The 14080-nt window shown below is 37.4% G+C and overlaps 1 protein-coding gene across 1 annotated transcript in view; it reads left to right on the top strand.

Annotated features, from left to right (window-relative positions):
* BIRC6 (baculoviral IAP repeat containing 6) overlaps window positions 1-13812 on the top strand; it is a 330062-nt gene extending 316250 nt beyond the window's left edge. Inside the window, 3 exon segments of the mRNA XM_024194786.2 lie at window positions 3260-3448; window positions 11694-11828; window positions 12921-13812. Coding sequence (XP_024050554.2) covers window positions 3260-3448; window positions 11694-11828; window positions 12921-13100 — 504 coding nt within the window. The 3' untranslated portion in view covers window positions 13101-13812.
* Window positions 13813-14080: the final 268 nt, after the last annotated feature.

The following is a 14080-nucleotide window of genomic DNA, read 5'->3' as shown; positions in this document are numbered from 1 at the left end:
AATGTAAGATGTTTGAACAGTAGATATGGCAGGGTTTTTGTGTTCTTTATATAGTGAATCCTATGAGTTCAACACTGATTTTTATGACAAGTTTTGACATGTAGCATTTTGGGGTGGAGTTTTCAAACGCTTTCAGAGTTGGCCTAACTCAGCTCCCATTGACTTCAGGGGGAGCAGAATTAGGCTGACTCTAAACACTTGTGAAAATTCCACTCTTTATTATTATAGAAAAATCACAATTCTATTTTATAGATAAACAGAACCCAAAATAAAATAGCTTTTTCTTTTTTATATGAAACATGGCATCCATTAGATAGGACAACCATAAACTGACTCAGCTTAAGATCTGATACTGAAAGAACTAGATAGCAAGACAACAGTCTTCTAATAAATCTTAAAAACACAGCCACCCACCCACCCCTTTTTTGGTATCTCTTGATTCCTGGGGTGGGCTGGGGAGGGGAAATCCATGTTTGTTAGTCTACATTTTTGATGAATATAGTCTTTTCTTCAACAAGCACAAGAATTTTTATTTGGAAAAAAAAAAAGACTTTTTTGATGTTGATATGGAGATGTAAACATAACACATTTTCTTCATTAGAAAAGTACCTCAATGGAAGCTCACAAGTATTTTTCATATGCAGCAATGGCAGCTAACTTTCATAGAGGTTCTGTTTTGCAGTTCTGATTATACAATATGTTGTAATAGCATGTAACATGTTTGAACTGCTAAATATATAAACAGCCAGTGACAGAGGGAGAGATGGAGAACTGAGTCAGACAGATTTAAGCAGTATGCCAAAGATCTCTCAGTGAATTAAAGGCCGAATGAGACTATAACTCAGATGTTCTTAGATTCCAGTCCCCTGCTCAGCCCACTAGACGCTATGCTGTCCCTCAGCTCACCACCTTCATTTCTTGTTGGTGCAAATTAATTCAACAAGAATCATTTTTATCAAAATAAGTTCACCCACTCCTACTTGTGTTATCACATGCTAGAATGACCTCCAGATCATCAGCAATGTAATAATAATGAGAATGGATCTACAAAAATCCAATTTCATTCACCTGATACTTCATTAAAATATTTTAAAATGATTGTTTAAGCTTCTGTTTCAAATAAGAATTGTTTCTTCTTGTTCAGATGGTGAAAAGAGGGAAGTCAAGGCCAAATTCTGCCCCCGTATTTATTTTGTGTGTCTGAGAAGAATATTGGACCCTTTCAGTTAACCATAATCTTTACAAATAACTAAAGTACCAAGTTACTTTATATTATATAGCTAATATATCAGTAGATCTAAAAACTTTGAAATAATACTTTTTTCTTTTAAAAAGAGAATGATCAGACATCTACTTATTCTTTTAAATGGTTTCTCTGCACCTAAATTTCAAAGCTTTTTTTTCCATGTCAAATAGAGTATAGTGTTTTGTGGTAGTAAGCTACATAGGGAATTCCACTGAAACTAAGGGCTTGTCTACACTGGAAATTAACAGCGCTGCAACTTTCTCGCTCAGGGGTGTGAAAAACACCCCCTGAGCGCAGCAAGTTGCAGCGCCATAAAGCACCAGTTTAAACAGTGCCCCAGCGCTGGGAGCCACACCACTCATTGAGGTGGGTTTTTTTTAGAGCGCTGGGAGAGCTCTCCCAGCACTGCACCGCGACCACGCAAGGCACGTTAAAGCGCTGCCACAGCAGCTCTTTAGCGTTGCCAGTGTAGACTAGCCCTAACTCACTTCCATTTACTTAGACGTACGGTTATAATTTGCACTAGATACTGATCAGAAGTTTCAAACTTGCATGCCTAGAGTTAAGCACCTAAATCCATATTAGAACACCTAAATAGATGTCTAATTTTCAGAGGTGCTGAGTTCCTGCAGCTAATATTGACTTCAGTGGGATTGGCAAGCACTCAGCACCTTTGAAAATTAGGCCACTTAGGTACCTCAATAAAGATTTAGGGTTGCAATTCATAGGCACTTACACATTAAAATTAAGAAAGACTGATAAAAATTTTAAAGTAATAATTTTCAGCCATTTGTTTTAGTAGGCTTCTTGTGCCAAAAGTGTTCAGAAATTTTCTTAGTAATCCTGCATTTGTGATTGGTTGTTAAATTTATATTTTTTTCAGCCAAAATTTATCCAGGCATTTGAAAATAAGAGAGAATTGTGAGGAAGGTGAATTTTTGGAGAGGGAGTTTAGCATTAAATATCTATTTGATTGCTGGCCGTGGGTCTAACTGAATGTTACTACTGCACATTAGGTATGTTGGAGTGTTGTGTTTCATGTAGGTACTTCTGAGTTTTTTTTCCGAGGGTTACCTAGTGCATATGGTTCGATACCTTGTGTGTGTGTATAAATCCCAATCAAATAAATAGTGAATGTGCAGTCAGCTTACTGGACATTGAGTTTGTATTTCCGACAGAACTTTTGTTTTTTGTTTTTTTAACTACTTTGAAAGTTTATTTTAGCTGCTTTTGGTCTGTGAAGAGCTGAGTTTCTTCTGCAGTAATTAACCATGGCACTAATAGCTAAGTTAATTTAGGGAGAGCTGCTTTAAGTGTTGGCAATATCAGGAGATGTTGCAGGAAAACCACCAAATCCTGAATCAGGGTGTGACTGGTAATAGTGAAGCTGTTGCACTTCGGCTATTTAATTTTAATGTGTATTTTGTAACTTTTAGACTCTGTTTCATTTTATAAATATTCAGTTTATACTTACAGTGCTTGGCTTTTAGTCTCAAAGTCTATGTGCTGCATCTGTGATACGCTTGGACCTGAAAGCTAGAATTTTTACCTCCATTATGGATTTTTAAGCAGTTTGAACAAACGAACAATGGTTATGTTTTTAATGTAATAAAAGAAACTATTGTTCGTTCGTTCAAACTGCTTAAAAATCTACGTGGGGCCAGGCCAATTTATTCAAAAAATGTTTAGCTCTGGAAGGAATATGTAGCTACATATTTATGTTCTTATAGTTTTCTAATTTATTTTTTCTTTGGACTAGGTTTACAGTTGTGTGGATGATGGTTTTTAGTATAAGTATGGTAATTGTTTCAGATGGAATAGATATTTACCACAATTCCCCACTCGTATGAAATATTCATATTTTACAACGTACATTAATTAATATGTCATGAAATATTTCTTGTAATGAAGACAAATCTTTTAATATACAATGTATTTTAAAAACAAGTGGTGGTCACTATGTAATGGGCTGAATTATTTTTCATTTACTTATCTAACTGCTTCTCTCCACAGGTGTTGGTGTCTGTCCAGTCCCTCATACTGGTAGCAGAACCCTATTTTAATGAACCCGGATATGAAAGATCTAGAGGTACTCCTAGTGGTACACAGAGTTCCAGAGAATATGATGGAAATATACGACAGGCAACAGTCAAGTGGGCTATGCTTGAACAAATCAGAAACTCTTCACCATGTTTTAAGGAGGTAGGTATTATGAATCAAAGTAAACACTGGCTTTTGCCTTTCACATATTTAAAGACTGTTATCAGGTCCTCAGTCAGTCGTCTTTACTCATGAGTAAATGTGCCCAGTTTTTTTTTACCTTACTGCAGAGGTCAGGTTTCCTAAACCTTTTATCATTTTTGTTGCTCTCCTCTGGAGTTTCCAATTTATCCACAGCTTTCCTAATTTGTGGTGCCCAGAATTGGAGACAGTACTCCAGCTGAGGCCTCACCAGTGTCAGTCAAAGTGGGAGAGTTACCTCCCATGTCTTACATATAATCCTGTTAATACACCACAGAATATTAGTCTTTTTTGCAACTGCATCACATCATTGACTCGTATTCAATCTGTGATCCACTATAACCCTCAGATCCTTTTCAGCAGTTCTACTACATAGCCAGTTATTCCCCATTTTGTAGTTGGGCATCTAATTTTTTCCTTCCTTTATTGATTTTATCTTACTGATTTCAGACCAGTTCTCTAATTTGTCAAAGCACATGCCTAGCACTAGGTTTTTCTCATTAAACTAAAATGCCTTTAAAAGACACTATGATAAATAGATTTTGTTCTTCTTCTCCAAGTATTATATGTGTAGATCCCCACTTCTGGGTATGCCTATGTAAAGTTGGATCCCTCTGTCGAGTAACCTTGGTGCTGCCTTACATACTTCCATGCAAAATCCAACATTGAGTGCTTGAAACACTTCCTTGCTTGGTATCTGGTCACAATTAACCTTTTTAGTGATGACTGAAGCAAAATAGGCATTATACACCTCAGTTTTCTTGATGTCATCAGTTATTAACTCTCCTTTCCTGCTAAGTAGAAGACTTACACTTTCCTTCATCTTTTTCTTGTTCTTAATGTATTTAAAGAACATCTTTTTATTGTCATTTATTTCCTTGTTAGATGTAATGCATTTTCTGCCTTAGCCTTTCTGATTTTGTCCCTACATGCCTGTGCTATTCTTTTGTACTCCTTCTTAGCAATTTGTACGTTTCCACTCTTTGTAGGATTCCTTTTTGATTTTCAGGTCATTAATGAGTTCCTGATGGCGCCATATTGGCCTCTTGCTATTCTTCCTATTTTTCCTTCCCATCGGGATGGTTTGCAGTTGTGCCTTTAATATTGTCCCCTTGAGAAACTGCCACCTCTCCTCAACTCCATTTGCCTTAGGTCAGGTCTCATGGGAAGAAAATCTATCAGCTCTCTGAGTTTGTTGAAGTCCATTGTCTCTATTCTGCTGCTCTTACTCCTTCCTTTCCTTAGAATCATGAAATCTATCATTTCATGATCACTTTCACCCTAATTGACTTTCATCCAAACTGTCTTCCACCTTCAAATTCACATCCAATTCTTCCCTGTTGGTCAGAATCAAGTCTAAAATGGCTGTCCCTCTGGTTACTTCCTTCACTTTCTGAAACAAAAAGTTGTCCCCAATACATTCCAAGAACATATTGGAGATTTTGTGTTTTGCCATATTATTTTTCCCACAGAAGTCTTGGTAGTTAAAGTCCCACATTACTATCCGGTCTTGCATTTTGGATATTTCTGTTATTTGTTCTAGAAATGCCTCATTCCCCTCCTCTTCCTGATTTGGTGGTCTAGGGTAGACTCCTAGCATGACATCACTTCTCTGTTTTCCCCCCTTTATCTTTACCCAGAGACTTTCAAGTGTCTTGCCTCTCACCTCTTGGACCTCAGAACAACTGTATATATTCCTGATGTATAATGCAACATCGCCTGCCCTTTTTTCCCTGCTTGCCCTTCCTGAACAAGGATCCCTTTGTACCAATATTCTAGTCATAAGCTTTATGCCACCATGTTTCTTTGATACTAGTCAAGTCGTAATTTAGCTTACGCACTAATATTTAAATTTCTTCCTGTTTATTCCCCATACTCCTTGCATTTGTGTTATCAACATCTAAGAGGTTGAGCACATTTCCCCACTGATTTCCTTCTTGTTGAATGAAAACGTTAACTATATAAAAAGGTTGAAAGAGAAATGATGGGAATATCAAGGTTCTTGCTATACTTATCAGAAAACAACAAGAAATTTGATGCATTGGTGGAGTTGTTTATTAGATGAGTTTGCTAGAATCTTGAAACGTCTAGAAAGATGAGTGGAAAATCTGATAAAATGTGGTTCTTTAAAGCTTAGCTAGTTTGTATTTTTAACTTTTCACAGCATCAGATGTGGTGTTTCTTCTTCTAACTGCATTACATGCAAAATCTGCTGATCAATACTGCAAATACATACTAAAGGTTTAGTGATTACCAAACATTAGTGTATTAATTTATCTAACTCAAGATGCCTAAAGGAAGGAAGGGGCAGGAAACAAGTGAGTGAATGGACTAGAGTAATGGAAACAGATAATTCAAAAGCAAATTATAAATGTTCTTGAGCTGTTAATTAAAATGCTACCTAGGATTTGTACTCATTTCAAAAAGTAGAGAAAACCAGTTTCCAGCTCTGAACATCTCTAGTTTGGTTTAGGAGCACTGTCTGTTTTTGAAAGGCAAAGATCAATTGACGTAAAAACAACTATCTTGAACTTGATAATTTTCTGCTAATGATATTGCCTTCAATGTACTGCAAAATGAGGTATTAAAGAAAAGATTTCACCCTGGTTATACTCCTCCAGACAGATTGACACTTATAAGTCTGTTACTAGATGTGGCAAGTGAAGAAATAGATGACAGATTAAAGGAAGAAGTAAAATAACCAGTACAGACATTAATGGAAGATGTGAAGTTGTTTGTTTGACCAACCAATCATCAGAGTCCATAGAAAAGAAGTGTTTTATTATGAGTTAAACAGCATCAGCTTTTCATTCCAGAGCTGGCTGCACCATAGTGATGGGTGAAGTGATTCCCATTACTGCATATAGTTTATACATGAGTTTGTAAAAGTATTTAGTGTTTTTTCTGGCTGAAAAGTGTCATAAAAATGTACATTGTCCATGGCCTGTGGCAATTCGTTTAATTTAATCTTCATTTAGCAATTTAATGAAGATATCATCAGACTATGATCTTCCTCTTTTTTCATTTATATTTGATGTTACTAAGAAACTTGCTAACTATGCAGCCAAGCAAGAAATCTGATTTGTCATATTTTTTCTTGGACAATTTCACACCTCTATTAAACTGTGAAGGTGTGTATATCAAATTAAGGGTAACTCCCAACTGTGAGAATTGATGCCTTCCCTAACGTCTAAGAAAAGTGGAATGCGTGATTCTAGCAGTTTGAACGTGGTTTTAAAAAAATTCTGTTCAACTCCCAGCTAGACCTTTTACCCATGACACATTATTTATGCTCATTTACTTTTTCCTGCTTTGAGCCTTTTTCTTATGTAAAAGAGGAAGGAAATTGCTAAGTTTTGTCATAATGTCAGCTGCTGGTTATCACTTGTAAAAACCATGCATTATTCCTACCACTTCCAACAGCAGGCTTAATACACTTCAACTGATTGTAAGACTTCTCTGAAACATCTGATAGTACACACTGACTAAGAAAAGAATATTGACACTAAAGATAGATTATCTTTGACAAATTGGGTACTTATGCTTTCTGGAGTTAAATTAGTATTTTATTATCCTACCATTGTACAAAGATATGTTTTACCTTGAAAGTATCTGGCTTTTGTGGTCAAAGGGCCACTAAAAGAATAAAATAACATATTTTGCTACTGACAAAATTAAATTGAACAACTTGTTGACTTTCCCTCATGACTTTCTCCTCTTCCACTTTACTTGTTATGTTAGGTGTGACATTGACTAAGGCATTTTGTAATTTTTGGAGCTAGCAATGGAAGCTGAATCATTTATTTATCAGTAGAATAATTGAGCAGCTCAATATTACACTAAAAATGTCTTTTGTCCCTTTGCAGTACAGCAAGGACATGCCTAGCACTAGGTTTTTCTCATTAAACTAAAATGCCTTTAAAAGACACTATGATAAATAGATTTGGTTCTTCTTCTCCAAGTATTATCTGTGTAGATCCCCACTTCTGGGTGTCCCTATGTAAAGTTGGATCCCTCTGTCGAGTAACCTTGGTGCTGCCTTACATACTTCCATGCAAAATCCAACATTGAGTGCAGGAGTATATAAACTATTGCTTCCCTAGTCCCATAGGTTCCTTACCATAGTAAATGACTCCCTTGGTCGTTTCCCCCCATCATCAGTTTATCAACCATGTAAGTATAGTTTTAGTGTAAACAGTGCATTAGTTTTTCAGATTTTATTATAATTGTATTTTGGTTAGTTAGTAATTATAACTAACTCTGTAGCCCAGTTCCAAGGGGTCAGTTGCATCAGGTTCTGTGTTGCATTGGGTTACCTGCTTTGGAATTCACATATCGTGGTCAGGTTTAGTCCAATCCAAAGGCTCCGTCTGGGAAGAAGACTTGTTGATACTGTATAGGCAATTGTTTGACCACACTTTGGTTTGTTATGAACTATACTTGAGACCAAATAACCAGTGTCAGTCAGGTTTATTAATAGTACAGGAAAAAACGTTCTATATGATACCAATCTCCGAAGAGGAGTCCTGTGCAGCGATGTTACATTCACCTTACACAGTAGGTGTGCTCCCCAAAGTTGCACATTTTAGCTGGTATGATTTTACAGGTTACCCATTTCTTTACACATCACTAAAATCCAACCCATCAGTTTGTTCCAGTTCCCTAACTTGTTGTTCTGTTCCTTCCTTATCTTTGTTTTGGGTATTAGCATTCCAGGTACTGGTCCGTGAAGGTACTTCCCTAGCTTGTACGAAGACTCAGAAAGAATGTATCTTGATTTTGACAAGTTTATTATCTGCTTGTGCCAAATGCTTACTTCAGCAATGCAAGGTGTTATGGGATACTTAGCATAAGTTAACAGGGTTGTAATAAAAGTACAAGCCAATTTGGGCTATATAGCAGCTATATTAATGCTTAATATGTATACTTTATTTATTTTATTTATTTATTTATTTACTTAAATGCTTGGAATATATATTGCGGGTAGTAATATCAACATAATATATATGTTTGCTAGCCAGCGTATACTAGTCAACAGACTAAATTCAAGTGGTACTCTCTCCAGAGAATAAGATATTCCTGATCCACATAGCAAGTGCCTGGGCACTTAGCTGAGAGATGCACTGTTTGTGCTAGTTTCACTCTCCAGTCCAGGAAAGTGCTAATTGTAATTCCAGTTCTTCCTGATGAAAGAGTCTTTGAAAAACTTTCCAGCTGAGTCAGTGCCAGTCCCTTCTTGAACTGCCTGACCCAAAGACAAGGCAAGGGATGGACTGATCTGTGTATAGTAGGTTCTGTACTTTTAGTATTTAAGCATCTCAATCATTAAAGTATTTATCCTCACAACACCCCTATAAGGTAAGAACATACTTTTATCCTCATTTTACAGCTGAGGAGCGAGACACATTGAGACTAAGTGATTTGCCCGAGGTCATACTGGATGTTTGTGATAGAAGCAGGGAATTGAACTTGGGTGTCCCAAATTCCAAGCTAGCATCCTTAACCACTAGACCATTCTGTCTGTAAGATTTAAGATGCAAAGGTATCCAGGAAGCTTAGGAGATCTAAGAACCAGCAGTTCACATCTGACTGCTTCCTATGCAGAATTGAGTGTGTGAAAAAGGGAGGTACCATCTATTCCCTGGTTCCTGCTCTGGTTTCAGAAAGAAGTCAAGAGCCTTGATTATCAAGGGGAACCACCTTGAGAGAGTCCTCAGAAATTAGTAGGCACAGGAGATGCCTCATTGTGTCCCACTTCCATTGTGATGGAGTTTTCCCATCTGTGATTTGTTTTAAGCAGAACACTATGTTCTGTGACACCTGCTAAGTAGTGTGAATGGGAGCTTATTTTTTCATTTATACTTCAGTAGTGCTTAGAGGCCTCAACTAGGTTGGGCCCTGTTGTCTTAGGCAATGTACAAATATTTAGTGAATGACACACACTGTCTCAAACAGCTTTCTCAGAATGAAAGTCTTGGAACCAAAGACTTCTGCTGTTGACTTAATTACTACTAGGGATGTAGTCTGAGCCTTTTTATCTCTGAAGCCATTAGTTACCCTGGGTTGGTTCCTTCTCCCTCTCCTATCCTATATATACAAACTAAAAAACTTCTTGATCCCTCAGAGGACATTGGGATGAATGTTGACGATGTTGGCAGCTTTCCCAATCCTCTTTGTCATCGCTGAAGAAGCTAACATTCAGGTTGTCCCCAAAGGACAAAGAATTTCTAAAATCTTCTCTTGAATAGCTGAAATGTCAGGCACAGTTTTTCTCAGTGCAGAAGCTTCAGCATCTATTTGACTTATTGGCCCCTTAGCTGAGAGGGAGTATGGCTATCCCTATAAATTAGAGTCTGGTCAAACCAAACAAAAACCTTTTGGATACAATAAGCATCTGTTCCACCTGAAGCCTAAGAAGGAAAACAGGCACTACTAGGTTGCTGCCTATACAATTAGCGGGGCGGGGAAGAGTAGGGGCGGGAATTAAGTACTCTACACTCTGTTTATTCATAGTGTCTGCTATAAATGAGGAAAAACAACTCTCAGGATAGAGTTTATTAATTTACCCCATGAGGAATAATAAGGAAAAGATGAAATAAGCAGCGGAGAATATGGCCCCACGTCTACTGTACTGCAAAAATACTCAGCCTTGAAGTAATTGATAGTGTGTTTGATAAACTTCTTTAGGAAACTATTTCAGAGTAGTTCTCTAGTTTTACATATCTATGACCCCACTTAGGGTTTAGAAATCTCTGACAAAGTCAGTGCTTAGGAGTCTCATACCATTAGTAAAAGTTAGGACTACTTTTGTGTGGTCTCTAAAACTGTACATGAACACCAAAATAAGTATAGGGTCAGATTTTGGCTCCCACCTGTGTAGGGGGCAGCCTGAATGCTGATGCTTGAACTCTAAAATCACAAGAGCATTACAGGGAGTTTTAGTACCACCAAAGGTGGTAACCGCAAGGTGACATAACTGTGGCCTTGCCCCCTTCCACACTAGCTGATGGTCCATGGCCAGCTCTGGGGAAGAATATACTGCACAGTTGACATTCTTCCATACTCACTTGCTAATACAAGTTCTTCTGCCTATCTGTTTACTGTTCAGGCAGAAAGTGGCACTGACTAGAGACATAATTGGTGCTCTTCCCCCTTCCACCAAACACATTCTGCTCTGAGGGCAGTGGCTTTAAAACTCATGAAAAGCCCTATGTATTATATCTGTTCTTTTCCAGATTAATAAATATTTGTGTGTAAATGTATGCCTTGTGTAGTAAATACATCTGGGATTTCTGTACAGTCAGGGAATTTGGCTACCATTTTACTGTCAATATTTTAGCATCCAGTAAGGTATTGTATTTAGGTTTTTGTTTAATCTTCATCCATATAACACAAAATACCTGTGACAATGTTCTCATCTGCATGGGGTTTCTCAATCTGTGGATTGTGACCCAAAATTGGGTAGCCAGAACAGATAAAAGGGTCCTGGGGCTGGCTGGGCTAACCTCCCCTCTTGGCATTGCGACCTTATGCACCAGGTTATAAAGCCACTCACAGATTTGGTCCAGCCAGCCCAAAACTGAGTGCCATAGTGACTCTGGAGGTCATGATGCCCAGAGCAGGGTGCCAAACCCAACCAGCCCTATGGGACAGGAGCTGAGAGGGAATGAATCATAGTGCTGTCAGATTCTCTAGTAAGTACTGGCCCCTTAAATTATCCTCCGCCTTGCAACATCCTCTCTTCAATGCCCCATCCTGCTGCCCAGCCCCACTCCACTTTACCCCCAAATTTTCCCCCCAGACCACTTTGCCCCCAAATCCCACCCCACCCCTTACTCTGCCCCCCATGTACTGGGGGAGGAGGGGCTGTATTTTGCGGGGGAATATCTCAGCTCACTGCCCTTCCCCCAGTTAGGGAGTTCCCTAGCTGTAATGTCTGGAATCTTAGTTCTGAGGCCACCCACCCCCTTGCTGCAACCCTGCAGAGGGTTTGGGGGTGAGGACTGGGTCTGCGGGCTTCTGGGTCTCTCTGTGTCATGATAGGCTATCAAGGTTTGCAAATTAGTCCTGAGCCCAAAAAGGTTGAGAACCACTGATCTACTTGACGTTTTTAGGTCAAAATTCAGTCTTGCTGTTCTTAAAAGCATATGGTTGTTGGAAGCCAGTGATTAAATTTTTTTCTTCTTATCTTGTATATTTCTTACAGGTCATACACAAACATTTTTACTTGAAAAGAGTGGAGATCATGGCCCAGTGTGAGGAGTGGATAGCAGATATACAGCAGTACAGCAGTGACAAACGGGTAGGCAGGACTATGTCTCATCACGCAGCAGCTCTTAAGGTGAGGCATGCTAATATAATGACCGGTAACATGAAGCAACAGTTCACTTTAATGAAACTATCCTGCATGTATGAGTAAACAAGCAAAAATAGCAATATTAAAAAAAAAAAAAATTGAAACATGATTGAAGCTTTAAAATAAACTGTAAAACTGACAGTCACAATGCATCTCTTGATCATTTATGAAATATTTTACAAATGGAATTTATTTCCTTCTTATGTAGTTTGTTCCACCCCATGCAAGTGTGAGAGTTCAATTTTCTTCATAAGGCTTTTATAGCAGTTTGGTGTTATTTTGGGATGTATTTTGGGATATGATAAAATTGTACTATAACCAATCTGCAATACAGATTTAAAGGGAAGCTTCCCAGAAAACAAATTCCTTTCATAGACAAAATCATAAATTGATAAGCAAATAACATTACATTTAAGAGGCCTGGCACATCTAACATTCCAATGCAATTTTAGTGTTCAGTAACAAAATATATAATACTTAACAACTTTTGTTTTTTACTTGGAAAAGAGCAGAATTTGTGGTTTTATTACTGGGAAACACTTTTTCTGTTGCTAGAATGACGTTGTTTCAATGCAACTGAGCTTTAAAATGGTCACTGCTTTTTATGGTGAACAGATTAGAGAAATGTCCACGATGTTTATATTATATATCTCTGGAGTATGTGTATTATCATAACCCTTTTATAGATGGTGAGTTCTAATTATCCAAAATTTTCCTGCTGTGCCCAGCACCAACTATGAGCATGGACAGTACACAGTTGTGATGCACAGGAGGACAAACCAGGACACTTCCACTGCTGCCTTCCTGACCCCAAACGCCCTGCTGCTGCAGGTTGGCGTCCCATTGTCCCCTTTACTTCACCCTCAGTAGAACTCTGGGGGTATGTGAATTTCTGCAACCATTACTGTTGCTGAACTGGTTGACAGCCACAGAAAGAGTTTTCAACTCGTGGGAGCCCGTTTTATTATATATTTTTCCTGGATATTATTTGATTGATAATATGCATCAAAATTACTCTTAGAAGATTTGTGAAAAGTAACGATGTTTTAATCAGTATCTTAATATCTGTACATACAGCGTCACACAGCTCAACTCCGTGAAGAGCTTTTAAAACTCCCCTGCCCTGAAGGCTTGGATCCAGATTCTGATGATTCCACCGAGAAATGCAGTGCCACAACAAGTTCTGAGGAGACGATATTGCATGACCAGGTTAAACCTAGCAGCAGTAAAGACATCTCCAGTGATTTCAAATTATGAGTGGCATTGACATGGACTTTACAGATAGAGAGGCTTTGAAGCACAAGCCAAATATGTCAATATTTGTATGTAAGAAGCTAATTATGTAATAGGTAATGAAATTGAAACAATACTATGCCCTTAAGGATATACAGTTTAATTCAAGATGATCTTTTATTTACCTGTACAACAGTGTAAACTTTTTTGTGCTTTTATTTTTCAATTGTGAGAACCACTGATTGGTATGTTTAAAAAGTTATGTATACGAGAAATGGATAAATCACTGATATATAAGGGAAACTACCTTAGGAAAGAATGTTTACTGAATGTTTATTATTTTTTTTTTTACTTGTAGAGTGAGGGCGGATGTAACAAAGAATATATATTGGTCATTCTTACAGCTACTATTTAAAGTCAGAAAATTTTCACTGAATTTGATAGATTTTACGTTCGGCCATATCTTCATGCTCATATTTGATTTCTAAAGAAAACCTCCTGTATACTTCAATAAAAGTTAAATGGACATGCTCCCTCTTTTATGATTTACTGGTACATTTTTTTAAATGATCTGCCATAAAATACGTTATAGCTGGAGACTTGCACTTGTATGACTGAATTATTACAGTCAACGTATTTAATTTTATGCTTACTAATTCTAAAATGCAGATTAAATAAATGCACATGGTTTTACCTCATGCCAACATCTGGACTTCTGAATTTATCTTTTATTAGTTATTTTGTGCAAACTAATGGTATTCCAAAATTTGTCTTGATTGTTTTAAAAGGCTATTCTGGAAGTAAAGGATTTTTTTTTTTTTTTTTTAACAATTGTCTGATTTTACATAGTAAAGGCATATGTATTAATTTATTTTTAAGCATTGACAAGGGCTAAGGATATGCCATATAGGACTGCTACATTCTACAGTTAGGTATATTTTTCATTTTATACTTGCATGCATACATCATAAAAAAAATCAGTTATTGGCTGGATTAATAATTAT

Source organism: Terrapene carolina, unplaced genomic scaffold, assembly GCF_002925995.2.
Source record: "Terrapene carolina triunguis isolate 2854851 unplaced genomic scaffold, T_m_triunguis-2.0 Scaffold85, whole genome shotgun sequence".
Classification (NCBI taxonomy): domain Eukaryota; kingdom Metazoa; phylum Chordata; order Testudines; family Emydidae; genus Terrapene; species Terrapene triunguis.
This window is presented reverse-complemented; position numbering and strand designations above follow the sequence as displayed.